The sequence below is a fragment of the Electrophorus electricus genome, chromosome 3 (genome assembly GCF_041902795.1).
Source record: "Electrophorus electricus isolate QZ-2024a chromosome 3, ASM4190279v1, whole genome shotgun sequence".
In the NCBI taxonomy this organism is placed as follows: Eukaryota; Metazoa; Chordata; class Actinopteri; order Gymnotiformes; family Gymnotidae; genus Electrophorus; species Electrophorus electricus.
This window is the reverse complement of record NC_137499.1, coordinates 11552105-11575000: the sequence shown is the minus strand read 5'-3', so window position 1 is coordinate 11575000 and position 22896 is coordinate 11552105. Positions and strand designations below refer to the sequence as shown.

General features: G+C 44.9%; 3 protein-coding genes across 16 annotated transcripts in view; 1 reads left to right on the top strand and 2 right to left on the bottom strand.

Annotated features, from left to right (window-relative positions):
* LOC113587736 (fidgetin) overlaps positions 1-3269 on the bottom strand; it is a 14960-nt gene extending 11691 nt beyond the window's left edge. For 4 of the 5 annotated variants that reach the window (XR_014122593.1, XR_014122591.1, XR_003411774.3 and 1 more), the window contains exons 1-2: positions 3086-3269; positions 2459-2481 (exon numbers count right to left, since the gene is read on the bottom strand). Coding sequence is in view for 1 of the 5 variants with exons in the window: in XM_027026561.3 (XP_026882362.2) it covers positions 2459-2474 (16 nt within the window). In the remaining 4 variants the exon portion in view is untranslated. Of the gene's footprint in view, positions 1-2458 lie in introns of all 5 variants that reach the window. The other variant, XR_014122592.1, reaches the window with a different exon arrangement.
* A 5832-nt stretch (positions 3270-9101) lies between these two features.
* cobll1a (cordon-bleu WH2 repeat protein-like 1a) lies at positions 9102-17228 on the bottom strand. The gene is made up of 11 exons (XM_035526778.2): positions 17131-17228; positions 16087-16245; positions 15767-15971; positions 15445-15670; positions 15313-15357; positions 14670-14773; positions 13839-14045; positions 13527-13635; positions 12011-12206; positions 10275-11791; positions 9102-9421 (listed from the first exon to the last, which is right to left on the bottom strand). The coding sequence occupies exons 2-10, from the start codon at positions 16230-16232 to the stop codon at positions 10279-10281; spliced, it is 2751 nt and encodes a 916-aa protein (XP_035382671.1). The 5' UTR covers positions 16233-16245; positions 17131-17228; the 3' UTR covers positions 9102-9421; positions 10275-10278.
* A 2986-nt stretch (positions 17229-20214) lies between these two features.
* Positions 20215-22896, top strand: part of scn1lab (sodium channel, voltage-gated, type I like, alpha b) — a 39812-nt gene continuing 37130 nt past the window's right edge. For 5 of the 10 annotated variants that reach the window (XM_035526766.2, XM_081710296.1, XM_035526745.2 and 2 more), the window contains exon 1: positions 20310-20539. The gene's annotated coding sequence lies outside the window, so the exon portion shown is untranslated. Of the gene's footprint in view, positions 20540-20920; positions 21722-22896 lie in introns of those variants that run through there. The other 5 variants (XM_035526762.2, XM_035526752.2, XM_035526768.2 and 2 more) reach the window with 5 other exon arrangements.

Genomic DNA, 22896 nt, shown 5'->3' with positions numbered 1-22896 from the left:
GTACATCTTGTGATCAGTCTAACTGCGTGCAGGTTCCTCACCCAGCTGCAGAGCTCTGATCCTGAGACAGACAGCTCTTCAGAAGCTCAAGAATAAGACCCCCACAGGCAGCAATGCAGGGGGAGCCAACGCCTGTACTCAGAACACACCCCGCGAGTGACGGACAATTTCACATTGCAAACCATCTTGAAGACGGGCTACGTTCACAAACCAACAGAACGACTACTTACAAGGTGGCCGGGCCGATTGGCGAATTTTATCATGCATCTCGGCCATAGGGTCTCTTTCATGTGTGACGCATTTTAAAAACAATTCGGTGTGACCTTAGCAGCATGCTAACCAAGGAACCGCTCCCAAAAATGGACTCCATTTGAGTAGTGTGAAAGTGATGGCTACGTACAGGAAGATGCTGAGCGTGTTTCACGCGGGTCATACGACCCCACCCACCATTACCTCGCCGGGTCCTGAAACATAACAGTATCTCTGACATCACTTTCTATCCAGCTAAGGCTATGGCGCAGATCAAAGCTACGCGCAGGGCGGGATGTGTGGTATGATGAAGTCGCAAGTATTTTTCTAATACCAAATGACAACAAAATAATATGCACAATTAAAGCACGGCGAAAGTTCTGCTTACATTTTACTTCCACTTTTTTAGTCTACTTTTCACTACGATACTTGAAAAATGTGTTATTTAATGGTTGCGTTATTTACTGAATGCTGATTACATCTTTGATTTGATATTTAATATAAAGTTTAATTATCATTTAGAAAACAGTGTCTTCAATGCTGTATTGTGTTTTAAATGGAGCAAACGGATAAGTCAATAGACTGTATAGATTCTGTATATTCTCGACGGCACATTTTTAAATTGGGAAGAAAGGCCGCACTTCAGTTCGTGAATCGTGATTGGCTGTTAAAAAGACCGTGATTTTTTTTTCCTTTGGGAAGATCGCCCACTCTCACACTCCAGCGTTCCGTATCTACTGGCTAACGGGACTGAGAGAGAGAGAGAGAGAGAGAGAGAGAGAGAGAGAGAGAGAGAGAGAGAGAGAGAGAGAGAGAGAGAGACGATTTTGAGAATAAGGAAAAGAGTAGAACTGTGACCGTCTTTACTCTGCGGGCATTTCACCGCATATCGCAGAACGTATCGCAAGAAGCGATCAGTTATATTCCGAGTTCAATCACAAGTTCCAATTCCGCCACAGAGACGCACCACACGTACCTCGACACGGGCACGACATCCTACAGTGTGCCCTTTGGGGTGAGGCCCATTCCCATCCAGCTCTAGGGATGACTTCTTGAATTTGATTTGCTGACCCCAGAACTGACCTCGGCTATAGTCACCATAACACAGTATCGTCAGAGTGCGTGCGTGTGTGCGTGTGGGTGTGTGTGTGCTCACTCAAACACCAACCTATTCAAACTCTCTCACCTATATAAAATCCCAGCACAGAATCCTCTCATTCAGTGGGTTGACTGTGCACTTGTTTAACGGGACAAAGACCGCTGTTTAATTCAATGTGCGCGGAAAACCGTGGCAAAATTAGAAACATGTAGAGAAGAATCTAAGTGGTCATCCACTTTTTCTTTTTCGCAGTGCCCATGTAACTGCTGGTTTTCTCTCGATGCCGTCTAGTTGGCATAATGAATATTGCTGGAAGGATTTTGCAATTTTCCTCGCAACACCATCTGTGAAACTCCGACCCCACGCTCACAGCTAAACGCGACCAAGCAAAGCAATCTGCTCTGCATATATATCTCAGAGAGAGAGAGAGAGAGAGAGAGAGAGAGAGAGAGAGAGAGAGAGAGAGAGAGCTGAAATATTGGAGAATCGAGTGTTGTCATCTGAGTCCAAATTATGCGCATCTAACAAACTGTCGCTCCGCGAGCGCACGATTGATTCCCGAGGCGCACCGGAATCCTATCCACGCGTTTTTATTACGTCCAGCCGCCGGACTGACCGCCAACCTCACGGTGGATATTGCGCTACATGATTGTGTTCCGTAACCTCCTATCAGCTCCCCCCCCGCCCCCCGAAAAAATGCTATCATAGCGCCGAAAATCAATCTGCGACATACGCAGGCACTATGAATAAAATATTCGGAAGAACAAGAGATTTGAGATTGGATACTTGGAGAGAGAGAAAAAAAATCGGGCAATTGTGAGTAGAGTAAAAGTGCAAGCTAAAGTCTGCGGCACGGTGCCTTTACGCCACACAGTTAATCAACGTCTGGAGTGACACTCGTGTTGAAGCGGCGTCTCGTGAGAGCCTCGCCAAATCCACAAGTTACTGTTTGGAATCGCTGAACATTTGCACGCACAGAGCACTAGTAGCACTGGTACCTGTTAAAGGACTAAACATTTCCAACATGCAGGCTGGCTGAGGGTCAGAAGATATGCGTTGGTAAGGAAAATAAGAAAACAGAAGACGGATAAAAAACAAAACAACACCCACCGTACACGCTGCTCATCGTGTCGCTAGGCAGGAGCGGAACGGAGGGATGTAGGGAGAGACAGAAAGGAAAAAAAACCAAATCAGAGATGTTCTCTTTTAAAATGTCCACAGCTTGTATGCATTAACACATGCATGCGATCGGGCTACGGGCCTCTCATTAACCTATTCAAGTACGTAATTAAGCTACGGACGGAGAGAGAGAGAGAGAGAGAGAGAGAGAATTGGAGGCACTTTTTCACTACTGATGCATATTGATATGTTTATAACACCATAAAAGTTGACCACTTTCATGTTCTATGTCTCCCCCGCACTCTCTCTCCCTCAGATTCCCTTTCTTTCTGTCTATTCTATACGTTGACTGGTGGACGCACTAATTGGCCATGCTTTATTCTACAAACATTTATCAATTGCTACTTTTCCCCGAAGGTCCATTCGCGTAAAACCGAATCCCCGACCCTGCTCGTCAGCACTCAGGCGAAAGAAGCTGCATTTCGCGTCCGCCTCACTGCGGAACGGGTGTCCGTGCACGGCACCTCTGAAGGATAGCGCTGTCCGTACGGTGCCGTGGCCCTGCTCTCCGGTACAAAACCGGACAGCTCGTGCACAATAACCGCAGGAAAGTCTTACCTGCTTATCCGACGAGGCTGTAACGCGGCCGCGGCCGTGCGCTGCGCACGCACGGGACTTTGGCTTAGTCCAGGTCGAGGATGTTTTGGAATTGTTCCAAGTTAGTGCGGGTGAGACTGACCACTGCTCCTGCCATGTTGGAATTCCAAACCCTCTCACCAGCTGGCGAAAAGGAAAGCGGAGGGGCCTGCACTGCGCGTGCGCTGTGGCTGTAGAGGCAAACTCGAATCGGGGGAGACTCGCTCAATATGAAACCCAGTAATACTAATGTGACTGCATAGACTTTCGTTTTAAACGCATCTATTGTATATACGTACACACACACGCACATGGACGAATTCGCATTCGCGCGCGCGCGCGCGCGCGCACACACACACACACACACACACACACACACACACACACACACACACACACACACACCATGCAGGAAGTATTGCAAGGCGCTTCCATTGACTTGTATATTACTGTAGCTAAAAAACCCTAAATAAAGCTGAATCCCTCCCTAACCTTAACCTGTTATCAAAATCAGTTTTTGGATCATTTATGTTTTATATATTGATTGTGTGTGTGTGTGTGTGTAATTTTGTATATAGGTTCGCATGAATTGAGTCTTGTTAATTGTAGACTATCCTCATTATGTTTGAGTCTTTACGTGGTGACCAGTTGTCACACACCCAAACAAGCTCAATCAAATGTTATCAGAAGTACTGTATAATACAGCCATTAAAAGAAACTATAACACAAATCCACCGGTACACACATGCACTCACATGCGCGCGCACACACACACAGAAATGAATGTGTGTGTTGGTACATGTATGTGAATGGTTCTCCCTGAGACCAGGGATGTGTTGTCATGTAGATGTGACTTTGATACTGCGTAAGTATGTTATAATACCATCTCTCCTTCTGTTTTTTCTGTACATGTGTGTACCTCTTGACACCGACATTTCACAAACCATCATAACATTTCCACCCTTGAAGACCAGATTACCCAAATAGGTCAACACTGAAAACCTTTTTTACTGAAGCATGCCCAGTGGCAATATAGTTTAGTCTAAGACCACAGAATTCCCCTCTTTCTCTGATATCGGCTTCCAAAGCGAACATGATCATGAATTTCTCTTCAGAAGAGAGGAAAAGTTCTGAGTGGCATTTTCACAAAGAGGAATGTTGCTGTTATCCGCCAGTCTGACAGAAATCCCCCACGATCCTCCTGTTTTGCCTCAGCTAATTACTGAGCCACTCATGTCCATTGTCTATTGATCACTTTGCATGAGCAGCTCAGTTTTAGCATAAATCATGAATATTTCTCTGCGTTAGATAATGAAAGGATGACACCCACAGCCTCAGTGTCAGGTGGCAGGAAGAATAAAATGGAGAGAAACTGCAGGAGAGAATGAAGAGGGATACTCATATCTACCTGGCATTTGAATTGTTTTTAATTAGTATTTTTCCACACACACACCCCCCCCACACACACACATACATACACACACATTTGGAAAAGAACAAGCTGGCACAGAATGGGGTTTTTTTCTTTCTGGGTTTGTTGAAAGAAGAGGTGTAAAGATTGAATAATGACACACTCCTCAATACATGACTCAGTCTTCGAAAGTTTCACAGTCCCATTTTAATCAACTACATACAGTAAGAGACACTCCCCACTCCAACATCCTCACCCCTGCGGCTCGAGTGGAGCGGCATTGTGGGGGTTAGGATGTGGTGACATCAGAGGAAATGTCAGAGCTGGTGGGCAGCGGTGTTAAAGAGGGCCCAGCTCCCGGCCTGAAAGACTGACCGACTTGTTTGGACCGTTGGAAAGGTCAGACATTCGTGGAGTTTAAAACTGGTACTGTTAAACATGTCTTACAGGTGACTGGGGAAAGGAACAGAAGTATGTTGTTGTAATTTGTAACAAAAAATGGATCGCACGATTGCAGTAGAGCTGTTTTTATGACTCGGAAAATGCAGAAACTTGTAGGGGTCGAAATGGAATGAAGAAATTCGATGATTTTGTGTACTTTATTAGTTTACTGTTATAGTAACCAATTAATGACCCACCACAGCTTATAAAATGAACTAGGGATAAAACCAGATTTCTGTCTGACAACTTCATCTGAAGTCTGTGCCGTTTGAGACAGACTCTATGTAAATTAGCTTGGCTCTGATTGTTAATTAGGGCTTTGGCGGATCAGTATTCATGAGCGCGTGCGGCACGCTGCTCTCGCCGGGCGCGTCTGTGCCACGCCGTGTCGAGCGCGAGAGCCGATACGGCTGCAGTGGCCGCTAGGAACGGAAAGTGTCGCCAGCGCGCCGGAATACTGATGAGGAGGGTGAAAAACGCACCGGTCCGCGAGGGGAAGCCAGCCGTCCCCCCCGTCTAACCCATCGCCATCTCAGAAGACGCCCTTCAAGAAGCATATTAAATGTGAGGAGTATGTCAGCCTCTCTCTCTCTCTCTCTCTGTGTGTGTGTGTGTGTGTGTGTGTGTGTGAGAGAGAGAGAGAGAGGCCTAATGCAATTGTTAGCCTATACTTGTGCTATTCTTAACGTTACACAAGTTTCCTTGTGTAAGACAAATATGCATGTGTGTCAAACCATCATCTTTTCAAAGAGTTTACGATTTTATTTATTTATTTGGGGGGGGGGGTGTGTGTGTGTGTGTGTGTGTATATTTTACTCTCTCCCCGCTGCCGACGCCCGTTGCTAAATAGAGGCCAATCAAGTCAACCCGAGACCTACCGTGACGTGCTACCGTCGTTACGAACGGGCAGGAGAAGGCGCCGTGAGAATGAACAGATGAAGGGTGAACGGCGGAGAAGACACGGACGGTCGAAGTCACACTACAGCCCCTGCAGCCTTCGGAGTGACCACCCCTGCAAGGAAGAGTGAGCAAGACTGCCAGAACTAATGCACGGGTCTCTGCTCTATCGCCGTCGGTACAGCAGAAAGGTTTCACGCCGCTCTGCAGTCAACAACACGGACGTGGTTCAGCGGGTCTTCGGACCCCCGGGTCTTTTCTGTATGCTACCTGTATGTGCCTCTGCTGAGCCTGTACGCCCTTTTTAGAGTATCAACAGCACCCTCCAGAATTATTTTCTTTTACAAGAGAAAAAAGGCAAGAAAAAAAAAATCTTCGTGGTTTATCAGCTTGATCATGTTTCACTGAAAATAATGCTATCGTTTCAGCAAGATGAAAAGATCGAAAAGAAAAAGGACAGTTTCCCCCCCTTTTTACAACTACTGGCATCCCTGCCCCAAATATTTCCTATGTGCCATGACAACAGTCCCGAGTATCCTCTTTTCGTGCTGGATAACGTAGGAAAATGTGCATAAAAGCATCCGAAACCACAAACCATTCCTCCACACCAAATCTGACCCAGATTCAGTCCTTGGCCAGGGCTTGTGCACTCTCTTACATTTACATGTATTTACATTTACAGCATTTAGGTGACGCGTTTATCCAAAGCGGCTTACAATCATGACGGAGTGCAGCTCGAGCAACCGACCCCTCTCTTTTCTTATTTCTCGGAACGTCTTCATCCCAACGCAGTGCCTCGTTCCCGTAGCTCCTCTGTCACAGGGCCTCCGGCCGTTGCAGGTACTAGGATTTGCGGCACGGGCACCAGATTCAGTGCCTCCACTCCTCAGCCATGGAATGTTCTCCCTGAGAACATCCCGTGACTGCGTCTACTTATCTTGTTTTGGGACTAAACTTAAAAAAATCATTAAAAAAAAAGTCTTAGAGGTACGATGTTTTTAAAATATGATTATGTTTTTTATGGCGCCCATGATGCCACACAAAATTCCTAAAGCTTTTGGAAGAAAAGCAGGAGCACACCATCGCAGTGCGGTTGTCTTTTTCTCTGCGTGACCTTGACTCTTTATGCCAAGCAGCCTTGTTTTTGCCCTTATCTGACCACAGAATCTAGTTGTGCTCAAAGCCTGGGTGACATTTAGCAAACTCTGGATGCTTATGTTTGTGGTTAGCCAACAACGGAGTCTTTTTTGCTGGAAAGCCTTCCAAACAGTTCCCAGTAGCCTTGCAAATAGTTTGTTAGCATAGAAATGGCATTTTAGTTTCGTAGCTGTTTTGGAGACTTGGTGACCTCAGGAAACGACCGTACAAATGTGATCCCACGATGCGGGTTCATCACGACTCCAGTTGTTTGAAATGTCTTCGTTACTGGCCTGATAGTTGAGTTGGGCATTTTCAGATGTGATTTCTGCCTGACTTATGTTCACTCAGAGTTTTGTCTCATTCCGTGATCTTTAGTTATGATTAATGACTAAGGTTAGTCTGCATTCCTCATATGTATACACTAAAACGTCAAAGATGAACAATTTAAGAGGCCCTGAATATGAAGAGCTGCTTAACATAGATAAAAACGAATGAAGTATTTGCCAAGAATTCCTAGGAGCGCCAATAATTGACAATTATGCTTTTAATGAGGATCTTTATGACCTCTCTAAAAGGTTAGATTTCTCACCTATGCTCAGTAGAATCAGTAGACAGTCTTCATAGTTCTGTTGATCATCTTTATGAAGGGAGCGGGTAGTTCTGGAGGGCATTACGCGTCAGACCTGGGTCTGTGCAGACTGCATATCAGACGTGACCCGGCGCGGGTAACTCTTTGTCGGATTTCCTTCGAAAAGCAAAAATGCCCCATTATCAGTGAGTGCTGCACATGGGGATCGACTAGCAACTTATTTGTAGCCGACTCGTTTATGCATCACCGGGCACTTGCGAGGGATTCTGCCCCCTAATGGAATTGATTTAGCCTCCGCGAGACTAGCAGTTGAAATAGCACGCATCAGTTCATGCTTCAACACAAACAAGCGCGTTTACAAATGCATTCATAACTAGATGTGGTGGAGAACTTAAGCTAAGGATAAAAGGTCGCTACTATATTGATTCACTTTTTTTTTTTAAACGAGTCCTCTGGCAATGTCAGATCTCCCTATTTCTGCCCGCGCGCTGTTTCTCTCCCTCCGAGCTCGAGGTCATTTATCGATCGTCTTTCTTTTTCTGTGCGCGCGGTAACGTTTTCTATTCTCGACAGAGCCGCGAGGAAGTAAAAAACATATCAAACAAACAGGTTACAACAATGAATAAATATAAGCGGGGCAGGAAACGCAAATAACAAGAAATAAAGGGATGGAAAAGAGGCTCCCGTAATGCTCCTCAGATATCTGGATATTGCGGGAGCTCGTTCGCGTTGTGAGCGTAAGGCTTAGCGCAGGGTGCAGAAATGAACATTAATGAAGATGATTTCACCCCTGCGTGGAGCCACGGCGCACTGGGTGTTTTTTTCCGTTCGAGTGACGCCACCTAGCGGCTATGGCTGGTCGCAGAATGCAAACAAAAGCAGCCAAGCCCGTATTATTAAGCTCTAATGGTTTCATCAGCAAATGATTGGATGTTTTTGAAGACCTAGACATGTGTGAGTTTGAAATGTATATCAAAACGTTATTTTATTTATGAAGATCATATGTACGAGTGCATTTCCTCGTATTCAGATTCCCCCCCCCTCAACAGTTCACTGCAGCAACATGCAGGGATGAGCCCATGGCAGTACTGATAGCAGGAGCTCCTGTTTTTAGTTCTTTGTTTTCTGTGATTTGTTGACAGCACCGTTACATTTAATGTTGGGTTTGGGCCTCCTTTTTTTTTTTTTTTCCGCGCAGGAGTGTGTACAATTTATTTCAACAGTTTTAAATTATTCTTGTAGATAACAGTGAAGCTGTGCAGTATGAAGAGTTTGCATATGTACAGTATTTTCATACCGACAACTGGTATAAGTTTGGTCAGACTCCTAGAATGCAACTCCATCACGTAGACTGCAAAGGATTTTAAATATTGTTTGACAATTATCAGCCTTAAAAATTGTACTCTTTGGAAAATTATGTGCAGACATTTGACAAAATCTCTAATAAACCAGAAAGTCCCTTTTGATTTAGTAAAACTAGCACAATGCACATAAATGGATAACCACTGCTGCACAGTGTCTACTAGCAAGTTAATGCATGCGTTTTATTTATGCATGTAAAACAGAAACAATAACAACATCATGCTACTTGGACAAGATATTTCAGAACTGTTATGAATCATCTAGCCTACCAAAATAACTCAGAATCAATGAGCCAATGCTCAGTACAACTGATAATGCTTAAAAAAAAAAAAAAAAAAAAAAAAAAAAATTAAAAAACAAAAAAACATGAATTTTAAAAAAAAAAAAAAAAAAAGGTCCAAAAAACAATGTGGTACACTGACACGCTCATCCAACCAGGAACCTTCCAAAGGTCATGATAACACACACCCTCTTCTGCCTGAGGAGACAAACATCTCTAATTAATTTTTGGTTTTTGATATTTGTGTACGTAAGCTGATGAATCATACATGTACTAAATTGTTTTTTTAATGAAAATGTGAAACTTGAATTAAAGGAAAAGGTCTGCCAAAGAAAGTTTATATTTATAGTTTATATTTTAAAGTTTAATTTCTAAAACGAAGCACTTTCAGTTCCAGCAATAACACCCAGATGGGGCCGGTACAGCCTTGATTCTGAAAACAGACACAGTTAGTGTTGAAGCACAATAACGATGTCAGAAATATAGTCTTTCGTGCAGCAGTGAGATTACCCCAGCTATGCTTTTTATATACTGTGGTGTAAACACACGCGCGCACACACACCTCAGGACTGTTACTAGATTCAGTTATAGATTTACAAAGGAGCTTGCAGAGGACAGAAGAGACCACTTAGACCAACCTTTCAGGACGGGGGACACAGCTATGAGTACAGGGGGAATGATGCCAGAAGTCTATACAGACTAGATTTTAACTTGTGTACACAGAACCGTTCTAACCCCAGCAGACGGGGCCCAAGTTTGATTCTTAAAGAAACTGTTTCTCTGCATTTAGCAAATGCTGAAGGGGTCAGCAAGTTGGAAAACTGTCTACAAAGACAGGCACAGAAAGGAGGAATGGGACTGTGTAATCTCAGTAAGCTATCTGCACAGATGATCTGTTCATTAACCTTTCTTGGACCAAAGAAAAACCAAACATTTTTTATGTTAGGTGCATTCATTAAATTGATGTCATTAAAACCAATGAGAGATTCTAGTGGCAGCCTGTGAAATGTTAATTGTGTGCAACGTGTATACCGAGGTCATAAAAGATTACCTTCTCATTCACTGTGTGTGCGCAGCGGGGAGTTCCAGGCGTGCCTTCTCGTAGCTGCCTCGCAGGAACCGAGCCTCTGAGAGCGTGAAGTTTTCCCGGTATTGCCCTTCAAGGGCTGCGGTCGAGAAGCTACTGATGGGAAGAAACTTTGAGAGCTCAACCCTGGAGAGGGTGGAGTTTGGGAGTTAAACCCCAGAGGGGGTGGGGTTTGGGAGGGCAAGGTTTGGGAGCAGAACCCTGGAAAGGGCAGGGACTGGGAGCGGAACCATTGAGCAGACGGAGCCAAAGGGAAGACTCTACTCCGGAGACTCTGAGCTCTCTGAGAGACCGCCAAAGCAAAGAGAGACACGGTGCTTAGAGAAGGAGAGACATCACTGGAACGGAAGGTAGGGCTGAACAGGGAGTCTGGCTCAGGACGAGGTGCAAGCGCTGAACCAGGTTGGCGACTACTGCTAGAAGAATCCAGCTGAGATCGGGAAGAGTCTCGAGGCTGCACAGTAAGGGGTGATGGTCTAGAGTCAGAGGAATGGAGGTTAGAGCAAAGGGTTACAGCACAGCAGGAGTCGAGGATGTCAGGCATAGGGTCACTGCTGGAAGGCTTTGAGCACACAGTGCACACGTCTTCTCCCCGTTTCACTTTTCTTTCTCGCTCGCGTTCCTCCCAGGAGACAGAACGTGGTGGTGGACACCCGTCCTCCAGCTCTGCCGTCTCTCTGCACCTCATTCCTTCTTCAAACTCCTCCATCCGTCTGTCCAAGCCACCGCCGCCTTGAAACCTCCTCCTCTCCTTATGCTCCTCCACCCAATTCTTCTCTTTTCTTGCTGCTTCTAGAACACCCTGCTCACCGTTCCCGTCTTCTAGATTCTCACTTTGTGCACATGTTCTCTCAGTGCCATTCAGCTCCAGACTGTCAGGCTTCTTTGGTTCCAAGTTCTCTGCCTCATTATTTTTCTCCTCCAAATTTGATCCGTGTTTGTGAAAACTACTTCTGCTCTCTCTGTATTTTTCTACATTATCCCCCTGTTCTTCCTCCGAGACCTGGTCTTCCATCCTTTCCTTCACCTCTAGATGTTTCTCTGTAGATGCACTCACAGTTAACTTACCAAAGGCTTTCTCTGCAGCTTCTAGAATTCCCAGCCCACTGTTTCTTTCCTCTAGATTCTCACCTTCGCCATCTGTTTTTTCTGCAGTCCCCATCTTGCTGCTGTTCAGCTTTCGATTCTCGACCTCTTTTGGTTCTAAACTCTCCATCTCTGTGCTCCCCCACTCCAGATGATCCGTCTGTCCAGAGCCCGGAGTCTCCAGTCTCACAAGGACCTCGTAGTGCCTCAGGCTTGGCTGTCTTCTCCGGGGGACCACGGTGAATGTGGTGAGGCCCTCTCTCAGGGAGCAGTGCCTCAGCAACCCACAGCCTGGGGGCGCTATGGAATCAGGGTCAGAAACACTGGCTGGGGAGCTAGGCTCCGACTGCAGGGCTGGCGAATGAAACGCTGCTGGAGGTGAATGTGTGACAGAGCTAGAGAAGAGAAGACGAAAGAGCTGAATCAGTCACAGGCAAGTCAGCTTGTGCGCAGTAGAATCATCCAGGTGATGATGACTGTCTTCTGTCCCAGGGTTTGTGTTATGCAACAAAGCCTAGTTCCTATTTTTGTCTATATGTTGTTTGCAGGCATAATTTAATACAAGAAAGTTGGCAGCCAAAAAGAGGGAATGAATGAAAAATCAGGTAAAATACCCATCAGATGAGAGTTCTTGTTCCTGGGCCTTCAGTATGTCCATGTATTCATACAAGATCTCTGTCATTAGAGAGGGTGATGGGGTGGATGAACAGGCAGTTGTAAAAGCATCGTATTGGCTGGCACTGCGTACAGCCTCTTCTTGAGATTCGTCCAACAACGTGAGGTTAGGTGTGTCTCCGACCCAGCATCCCTCTGATGAGAAAGAAAACACCACCATGGCCTTATGATCTTCTTTGGGAGGGTTTCCTCCTCATCTGTATTCATAATACTGGTCTAAAGAGTCGTGTGGTGCCTCGTAAAAAGCAGGCCAAATACAGAGGTTATAGTGAACTTGGCTAAGAAATAAACTTTTATTAAAACTTGCAGTTTATGTTAAAAACAAAAGAGCTTTGAATTTGGAAATGCATGAAAACAATTCGTCATAAACACAACATTCATCACGAAAACATTTCAAGCATGTGTTACCACAGACAACTGGAGATGAGACTTGAAGGAAAAAATAATTAACTGAAAGAAAGCAACAAGAGAAAAATCAGATAAACAAAAACAACGAAATTCAGTAGCTTTTTAACTAATTACGTTGGACCAGAGCACACAATTTACAATCATTTAATACTGATTAATTATAAAATAATCCTTTGCTGACTCTAATCAGTTCTGTTAATAAAGGATACAAAATATGCAAGATATTTATCAAATGATGGCACCATTAATACAAATGTGGGTACAGAGTGATGGGAAAACAAGATATCAATTAAAATCTTATTACAACTGGGCTGCAGGTAAATGATATTTCATATTTGGCATGAAAGCTGACCTGATCATTATTTTTTTAAGAGTGTCATTTGGAGTTTACTAAATTACAAAAGTAATTTCGTAAGTCCAAAGACTTTTTCTGCTGTCAAACAATAGCAAACCGACGTCCTTTCCACAACACATCACCCAAACTGTATGTAGCTTTGCCCCTCGTGATGACATAAACCTAAAAATGTATGATTATGAATGTATGAAATCCAAGGCCACAGTTCTAAGATCATTTCTTGCCATTTGCTTCATAACGAATACAGTTAGACTGCCAAGGTTAACGAGCTGATCCAGTTTCAGTTTTTCCACTCAGAGACACTTCAAGCACAGACAGCATGACTGACACTGACAGGGATGATGGGAAAATGACAGTGGGCTGACAGACAGTGAAGAGGAAGTGAGCCAGTGAGCAGGAGGGAGAGAGAGAGGAAGGTGAGCCAAACGGGCTCCTAAGCGCCACCTCCTGGTAGGACTGAACAAAAGCAGAGGAGCTTAATGAAGTAGGTGAACAGAAACTTTCCTTTGCTTAGCAGCTTTGTCCAAGTTAGCCAATCACTTGCTTAAAATGTGTGCTAATCCACAAATTCGGCTTCATAACAGAAGACTTTTTGCATTGTAGGTTATATCACTGCTGTGTGATCTGATTATTCCAGATAGTTTCTTATGTGGCCATATGGATACTGTGTAAGTGAATAGGTGGGTCCATACCTTCATCACTACAATCCGGTAAGGCGGAGTTAATGCATGGAGGGGGAGGGGCTCTTTGTTTTTTCCTTTTAAGAGAGGACTCAGTACAAGAAACACGACTAAGCACACCCTGCGCACGCACGCACGCACACACACACACACACACACACACACACACACACACACACACACACACACACACACACAGTCAATCATCTTCAAGATTAAAAACACTGAGAATGTTTATATTCCACCTATTGCAGTCCTTTTAACACTGTAATATAATGTTAACTGATCCCCACTAAATCCCACCCTGTCGCTTTGTTTACACACCTCGTCACCAGTGGCAGCTGGCAGAGAGACAGACTGGCTGGAGCCCTGGAAGCACAGCATTCTGGGAGGCTGCGGCGCCCGCCTCTTCTTGGGGATGTTAACGGGTGGTGCGGGCGTGGCCAAGTGCACCTGAGGACAACTTGCACCGACCACTTGGTGATTATTCCCGGGGGGACACACGAGAGCGCCACTGATGCTGGGTGTCCGCTGTGGAAGCCAAGGGAATAACCAATCAGGTAACCCAGGAAATGGGAAAGAACAGCGACCGTTTAGAACACTGCTGATGAAGACAAACAGAAACACACGATATCTGCTTATCTGAGCAGGAAAATGCTGCTGCTTTCAAAACACTATATGCAAATTAGCCTGAGCAAGAGAGTCAGGCTTGTAAAACTGTGATCAGGACAGATGGAGACCAAATGACAATCAATATATGAGCTCTCTGCACAATGTTTCTGACTGTTCACTAGTGACAGCACTATTTAAAATCACTATTTTGTGATACAGTCAAAATGTTTGCCCGTATATAACAATGTATACATTTAAATGATTAAATAATGATGTGGAGATTTTTTTTTTTTAATCAAACCAAGTTCAGTCAGTATAAATTACCTTTGTTGTTTCAACATGAGTAAAAAGGGTAAGAATGAATGATTTCTCAAAACAACAATTTATTTTTAGGATGCCAAACCCCACTGGCTCTTTCTGAGCGCAAGTAACTGACGAAACAGGCACGATTAACTATTCATGGCAGTCTCCTCAAAGCTCTACTATAGGCTGATCTTCACAGCTTGCTAAACACACAGGAGCACAGGGAGAAGACAACCAGACCTCTTCTGTCATTTTCTTGCTTCTCCGGAACAAGCTAAAGAGTCCCCTGTTCTCCTTTTCTTCCTGCCCTTTCTTTACGGTCGTCAGCTTTTCCTTTTTGCAACCTAAATGGACAAATGTGAACGCTATTCAGAATCAGTCCTTGAAAAGTGCTTTCGTACACCGTACAGTCCACAGATAAGTGGGCAGTGACATTTTTCTTTGCTGTTTGGAAACAACTATTAATAACAGCCTTAATTCAACACCACAGGAAAAGGATGAAGACTATTTTTAAAAACAGTTTCTAGAAGATTAACCTGGAGCACAGGTGTGAAATGAAACATGACTGCCAGTAGAACAGGCTGCCTTGTTTTTACTGATGATATCATTGCTGACTGTAACAGCTGAATTAATTCTGAAGTGTACAGCTCGGCTCCTGTGAATTCTGGGGCGTACAGCTCGGCTCCAGTGAATTCTGGGGCGTACAGCTCAGATCCAACTGACACCGAAGTTAGTGGATGCCACTTTGCTGTTAACCAAAATCCCACTACCGGATTTTTCTTTCCAGGTAAGAATGTCCCATTCATATACTGCCTGCACTTTAGGACCTGCCAGACCAGCCTTCAGTTGCCGAGGGCCCCCAGCACCCAGGGGCATGCAGTACCTTTATGAGTGGGAGCTGTTGTGTCCTTCGAAGCACTTGAAACAGCTACAATAGGATGAAGAGTGATTAGTTTTAAATAGCAAAGCTCATGGCTCCTCCTATAAGAAGATACACACTTAATTTTTTTTTTACCTTTTGTGTCTTTGGCATACAGATCTCTGATGCCATAGTCATTGAGGGTTTTGGTGAGATCCAGAGGGTGTTCAGATTGGCTATCTCTCAGCAAGATGGTAGAGTTCGGGTCAAATTCACACTTGTCACACACAGCAGGCAATAGCTCAGCCAGGGGAACCCTGGGATTGACTCGCACCACAGCCTTATGGGACTGCCTGTAGTTTATTATCAGACGCACTGTTGCCTGGGAAATTGAGTTAAAATGTTCACAGTACAGATGTATAAAAATAGATGTATAAAATCAGTGTCAAATATGAGTCACGATTCTCATTTGACTTACTATTGGCATGTTAGGCACTCTTTTAGTATTGTCTTCACTTCCCTTAGGCTTAAGCACAACTCGTTCCGCTTCCAGGGAGCCAATCAAAGAGCTTGGCTTGAATTTGATATGGTTCTGATTGGTGGAGATAAGCTCAATAAAGTGGTCTGATGGGTTCAAGTGGTACTGAGCACACAGACTGATCAACAAGTCCATCACTGGTTTACTGTAGGAACAAACACACACACACACACACACACACACACACACACACACACACACAGTTCTAGAGATTCCATTTCAGTTCTCCCTCACACACTCCGTCCGTCTGTCTGTCTCACCTGCTGTTTACTGTAACTGATGTCTCCTGTCCTCCTGGAACCTGCACAGTCAGTGACAGATCTCCATCCGCCACATCCTCCTGCTCCATTGTGTGTCTGTAGATGGAGTCAGTCTTCAGGGAAGGGCGTTCTGGAATTTCCGCCATTTGTGTCCTATTACTGGAGAAGTGAAATAATTGTTGTTCACATTCAGATCGCCACACGTCCAGAAAAACAGAACACGGTTTTTACTGAACCTGCATACTTACTGAATGGTTCGCTGAGCACTTCTATGGCCTTATTTTGTTAAACAGAAATGTTCATGCACACAGATACAATAAGCAGAAATACATTCTCCCACTCTCATGAAGGGTATATTTTTAGGATGCTTGCAGGCTGAAAAGTGCTACATGCCTCACTGTCACTCTGCTAGCACCAGGCAGTGGAATGCCACGCATGTTCCGCCTGTCTGATCCTGTACACAAACACACACACGAGGCCATAAACGGAACACTGGAAGCAGATTTTTGATTGAAGTGAGAACGCTAGCTGCACATCAGCTCATGGTCGAGGGTTTGGGCCTCATGGGTTGGGCCAAGGTTCACCGCAGCTGCGCGCTGTTTTACGCCGCCTGGGCACAGCGCGTTAGAGCGACGCGACGCAGCCACGGACCGTCGAACACAAACGCGCACGCCCCGGAAGACGCGCACCTGCCTCCACTCTGGCCAGTAATTGCGTAACATTCACCTCAACTAGATTGCTGGACATTTAACATTCAACGTTTGGGTTAAAGTAGTTTGTATGACGCGTTCAGTTTCCAGCAAGTTATTTTTTGCATTATTAAAGCTTGTAGTAAAGTTTACGTTTGAACATACCTGTGTACTTTTCGAGATTTCGAGTCTAGATTTGCCCTTTCTTTTATACATGTACATCTGACATTCCTTTAACCAAACGTAAGGAGAGTTAACTACTCCAGCCTGCAGCATTAACTAATGCATTAAAGCATTACCAGACTCAAACGCGTGCACATCCACAGACGGGATTTAACCCACATCGCATGCTTACCCGCCTCTCGATCCTTCTGTAAAACGCCTGTCAGCCGGTGTGTTACTGAGAGGGGCAATCCGAGGTCTGGGTAATCTGGTGGTGCCACAGGGACCGGCCCCGTTCAGTGACGTCGGCAGAGCGGGTCCCTGCGCGCGCCTGTCACTCGTGACCGTGAAGGGAGGTGGAAGTGTGCGACGTTGCCGGTTTGCGTTTCCATGTCCGACAGTAAGGTTGCACGACTTTATCGCTGTCGTTGATGAGCGGGTTTTTGAATAACTGAGAAATAGTCTGATAATTTTGAGGTCCAGTAGAGGGCAGCGTTCTGCATTTTTTAAAAAGTGGCCCAAGAATGTCGTCAATTTAACAATATTCAGTAAGTTATCCCCTTTCCAGTTCAAACAATTACATAGAGACTGGAACCGTTGATAATGCCAGGCTGAAATGAACCAGTGTCACCTTATCGTACTTTGATTATAAATTAATTTGATCTTTTATTTTGTTGCTCATGGGACATTTTTTTTTTAAATCTCTGAGTTGAACGTTCACTTTTTTTCCCTCAGAATAGACGACTCTGAACACCAAGGTAGTGAGAGTGCACATATGTGTTATGTACTACATGACGCTGGAAGATTCAGGAATGTCTGGCAGCCAATCACACTCGAGTCTATAAATCAGATTACCTTTAAGGTCTCATCATGTGCACAGACAGTTAAAAGGCGTGTGTGTGTGTGTGTGTGTGTGTGTGTGTGTGTGTGTGTGTGTGTGTGTGTGTGTGTGTGTGTATACGCCTTGTTTCCATTCACAATAACATTAATTCAACCTACTCAGTCACTGCTGAAACTATGACAGTAATTATTATATTTGATACACTTCTTAAAGTACAATCTATTGATCTCATATTCAGAGCTTGTTCCTGTGCTGCCATGATTAGTGCCTCCATTCTGTCCTTCAACCTTTTCATATATATATATATATGTGTGTGTGTGTGTGTGTGTGTGTGTGTGTGTATGTATATGTATATATAATCATACAGGGTGGAAAGTTGTTTCTTCAACTACTTCTGTAGAGTTGCTGTTTCTGTTGTGTTGAATTTCATGATTGTCTGAGTCTAACAGTATACCTCTTCTTCCTAATTTTCACTGTCAGATGAATACAGACACACACACACACCTATTATTCACAAAGGAAAGTGTGTGTGTGTGTGTGTGTGTGTGTGTGTGTGTGTGTGTGTGTGTGTGTGTGTGTGTCTGTTCATGTATGCCAGAGAGAGAGAGAGAGAGAGAGAGAGAGAGAGAGAGAGGTAATAACATGACCTCATTTCCTCTGGGTCCAGGTTATTATACCCGTACTGTAGCCCAGTTTACTCGACGCTTTCTCCAATTTTCCACATACTCGTCAACCCAACAGGAAAAGTAAACCCTCCGTTTACAAATTTGTGTGACTGTGTTTGTGTGCCTGTGTCCGCATGTGTCTCTGAATACATAATCACGTAAATGCAGGTTGTTATGTGTCAGGATGGTGGAACGGGATATTAGGCACAGTAACTCTAATGAGAAAGGTCAACCTCCACATGACAGTGCTAATGCACTGTGTGTGTGTGTGTGTGTGTGTGTGTGTGTGTGAGAGAGAGAGAGAGAGAGAGAGAGAGAGAGAGAGAGAGAGAGAGAGAGAAAAAGAGAGAGCGAGAGCATTTATTATTGTAGGTTATCCATAGAGATAATCCTCTCGAGATGTTGACATACGTCCAGCTGGTGGCGTAAAATAGGCACGTCGCACTTCTCTCTGGCCGAATATTACAACCACCTACTAAACCGTTTCTCCAGCTCCTTTCAGCTCACTGGCACACGGGAAACCTGACTTCCCGTATCCTATGTCCTGTCTGGAAAACAGCCTCGCGGCCGCAAGTGTTTAATGAGGGACATTCACCGAATGTCAAAACCGGGGCGATGCGTCATGCATCAGCAGAAGCCTCGCGGCTCGACGCGGTTACGCGGAAGAATCTCTGTAATGCAGTAAATGACCAGGCGTCTCTAGACTTTTAGTTGTTCAAGAATAAAATAAAAAGGCATTATCAGTAGCAGATAACGAGCATTATGTACATGTTCTGGGTTTCAAAGCCTTAACATTGCTTATGTGTCATTTATATGATATCTATGATAAAGAGTTGGTGAAGTTAGAGGTTCTTAGGCAATGGCTTAGCGCTTAGCACAAAATTCTGGCTTAGCGCAAAATTCTGGGGCAGAAGCAGGATGGAGGCCCTTTTAACAATTTCTTTACATTTACGATCCCCTCCTGGAGGGCCGGGGGCGGTCTAAGCTCGAATCCCCCCTGCAGTGCGTAGCCTACCCCGCTGGTGCTGTTTTGTTTAGTCTTCAGAACATGTAACACAACCGTGAGTCCTTAGACGTAAAATTGGTGTCTGTCGTGCACCACTGTTACCATCAGAGGGCGCCAGTGAGCAGTCCTACGTGTGCCTCTCCCACGCCTCAGGTGCTATGTTTGTGCGTAACTGACAGCATGACGCTCTCAAGGGTGGGTAAGCGTCATCGGATTTAACTATATCGTGAATCTGATACATTACAGTAAATACATTAGAGTCTAATACAGTGATATTATATTTTATAAACTTCATTAAGGGCAAAACAACGACGACTGTACAACGACTGAATAATAACAACACATCTCCGGAAAAATTATGCTGTACCTAACGTTACGACAAAGGAGTTATTCAATGTGTTCAAATGACTCACAATATATCGAAGACACCTCACTGTTTCTTGTGTTATGAATAAGTGGTATGCAATATTAATATGCAGGTGAGAAGTCTACACACAACCAGGACTACGCTGATATTGCCATTTTTATTTAATCAGCTTTAGATGTTATAGTTGCTATCACTCCACAACACAACAATGACATAAGATGTTCTCCGACTAAAGGACATGCTACCTGTTATAACACAACCAATACCATTAGTACTGCACATCAGATCTGCTTGCTTCTGTTATACAGCGCAGGTTCCACTAAACATAAAAACAGGTGCATATAACCCATGCTCGCCTTTAGGTTATCCGATATCTGTTTAGGTTCCAAGTGCAGGTGTACGGTATGGTGGCGCGTGCAGACGGTCGAACGGCGTCGTGATACTCGCGCACGCGTCACTCCCATCACCGAGCCACCGACAACCGGAAGCGCGTATTGGTGATACATGGCCAGACGAGCGACGTCCGAGAGCGCATTTTAAGTGGGTAAATAACCGTACAGTTTACGTCTAACAAGAATCGTGCTTGTTTTTGGGGTGTATGTGTGTGTGTGCGCGTGTGTGTGTGAGAGAGAGAGGGGACAAATACGGCCTTGAGAATCAAAGGTGAAATAAGATAACCGGAGTTCACCGTCACGCAAGCTCGCGCAGGCAGGCTTTGCCATGGTGAGTAGCCAAAAGATCAATCCAGAAACGCCTGGAAATGTGTGGAAAATGTAGATGATGGACAGAAGTTACACAGCTGCTTGTTCTGAGTCATTTATATCAGTCATAGAAGCGTCATACCGCACAAAAGCAAGCGATCAGACGACAGCGCACCGTGGTTTGCAAATCTGCCTTCATGAAAAGCATACTATAGAAAATATTTTATTGTCTTTGGTTTTTAAATGAGGATTTCCTTCGTTCGGGCGTGTTTCGTGTGTTTGAGTGTAGTGGACAGGTGACTGAATTCGCCTTATTGCGTTACCGGCGCTCGCAGCCCGTTAATAGGCGGTAATAAGAACGATCTGCGCGGATGAGACGCGTTCAAACGGACTGAAGTCAGTGTCGCACTTTATCACCTTACACATGCATGGCCGTGTTGCATCCCCTTAAAACAGACCCGAGCGGTGAGTAACAGTCGCGTTTGCGTTCCCGCTGCTGCCTACTGCGGTCATTTCATCTGCCTTGTGCAGGATGTCATTAATACGTGGACGCCGCGCGGGTGGCGAGTGGCCGCGCGAGTGTTAGCGATGCAGATTTGTATTTCTGCATTTCTGATGGCAAAAGAATTTCTGCGGCTCCTGTCATGGCCGCGTAAACCATAAATTATATTGCTAACGACTGTCATTGAACAGGGGCACAAGTGCGACCCCCTCCTCTCATCTCCACACCCACCTACCGACGCTCGCGGGCTGAAAAAGAGATGAAAAAATCGTACGATCTTAAAATCACAGTTATGTGGCCAGACCTAGCAAAGACGCTAACGTTTAATTCTACAAAAGCGCTTTGCTTTAATTGATTTGGATGGAGCATTTCGGTCAATAAAACGGCACGCCCAGAGACGTTTTTGTTGTCGCCTAGACACCGTTTAACCCTTTGGGTGCATTCTTGTTACGCGGAATGACATCAATCTCGGTCTTTCAGTCGATCTGGTTCTGTGGCGCTGAGGCCAAGGGTCTGCGGAAAACGGGCATCTTTTTGATGAACAACTTCTTATTCGGCCGCGCAAACCGTGCCTTGTCTGGACTCCGGTGTGCTCGGGTGGACTCCGGTAAACTGGAGCCTGCAGTACGGAAATAAACGGAGACGTCAACATGGCGACAGCTGCTTCGCCCCTGCGCTCGAGATGAATTCAGTGCCATAAAGGTAGGGCCCTCAGCTCACCTGCGTCCTAACCGCAGGACGTGTGTTTCTTCAAATACGCAACGTTAAGAAACAGCCGGTATGGGCCAAAAATGTCGTGACAGCCACGCGCTCTCTAGTGACCTTGTGCATCACTCAGAACCCTTTTGTATTGACGACAGCTCTTGGGGCATCTACATGCTGAACGGTAGCTATGCTAGAATGAGTTCTAATCGTTTAATATCTTCTAAGGACACCGCCTGTTTGCACATATCTTGTTTACTGTCTCCCTTCTGGAATGTTTTCTTTGAGGACATCTTTAGCAAAATGCGCTAGCTGGTAAAGACTTTTGGACTTCATCCCGCTATCTATAATCCTGATAGAGCCGAAGATATCTTACAGTTACAATGTGTCGCTAACAGGTGTGTGTGTGTGCGTGTGTGTGTGTGTGTGTGTGTGTGTGTGTGTGTGTGTGTGTGTGTGTGTACGTGCGCGCACGGGCGTGTTTATGTTGGTCAGTGGATCCTAACAGTGTTGTCAGGTTTAGCTGCAGAAGCCTAACGTTATTTTATCGTCCGTGTGGCATTCGTCGGCGTATATATATTTAAAAACGTTAACGTAACGTACAGTAACGTAACGCACGTATTTAACGTTTGCACCGAAGTGGCATGCGTCCTGTCTCGGAGGAAGCGCGTGGCTGGTGGCCCAGCAGCGTCCGGGCGAAGCGCGCACCTGTGATTCAGAACCATGGACAGTGGCGTCCAGTCTCCATTAACGTACGCGAGGGCTTACGATTTTAATAAATATATGAGAAATGTGTTACCAAACGACCAAGAACCTCCAGTCTGTAGTTGGCCTGACATTTGTCTTACGTCGAAGTTACTAGACGTGCGTGTTACAGTTTTGGGCGCGTCTTATCAGCTACTGCAGGAGTCACTCCGCGTGCTTGGTTGATTCGTTTTAGACCCATTTAGGTGCCGCGGGGCTATACAACACTACATTCTTACACTAAAGGGATATAATACTAAAATACTCAAGGACTATAAAAGTCACATATATATGTATGACTTTCTAACTAGGAGAGTGTTTTGGAAGAAGCAGAAATACCTAATTTGTTTAAGGTTGAGCTTACCAGGGACATTAGATTCAATTTTCAAGTCTCTTCCACCCACCACAAGAACACACACACACACACACAC

Coding starts and splice junctions, on each gene's coding strand:
- cobll1a (XM_035526778.2), bottom strand. CDS start 16,232: ATGGCGGAAATTCCAGAACGCCCTTCCCTGAAGACTGACTCCATCTAC. Junction 15,358..15,444: donor GTATGCCAAAGACACAAAAG/GTAAAAAAAAAA, acceptor ATCCTATTGTAG/CTGTTTCAAGTGCTTCGAAG. Junction 13,636..13,838: donor CAGCTGCCACTGGTGACGAG/GTGTGTAAACAA, acceptor GTGCGTGCGCAG/GGTGTGCTTAGTCGTGTTTC.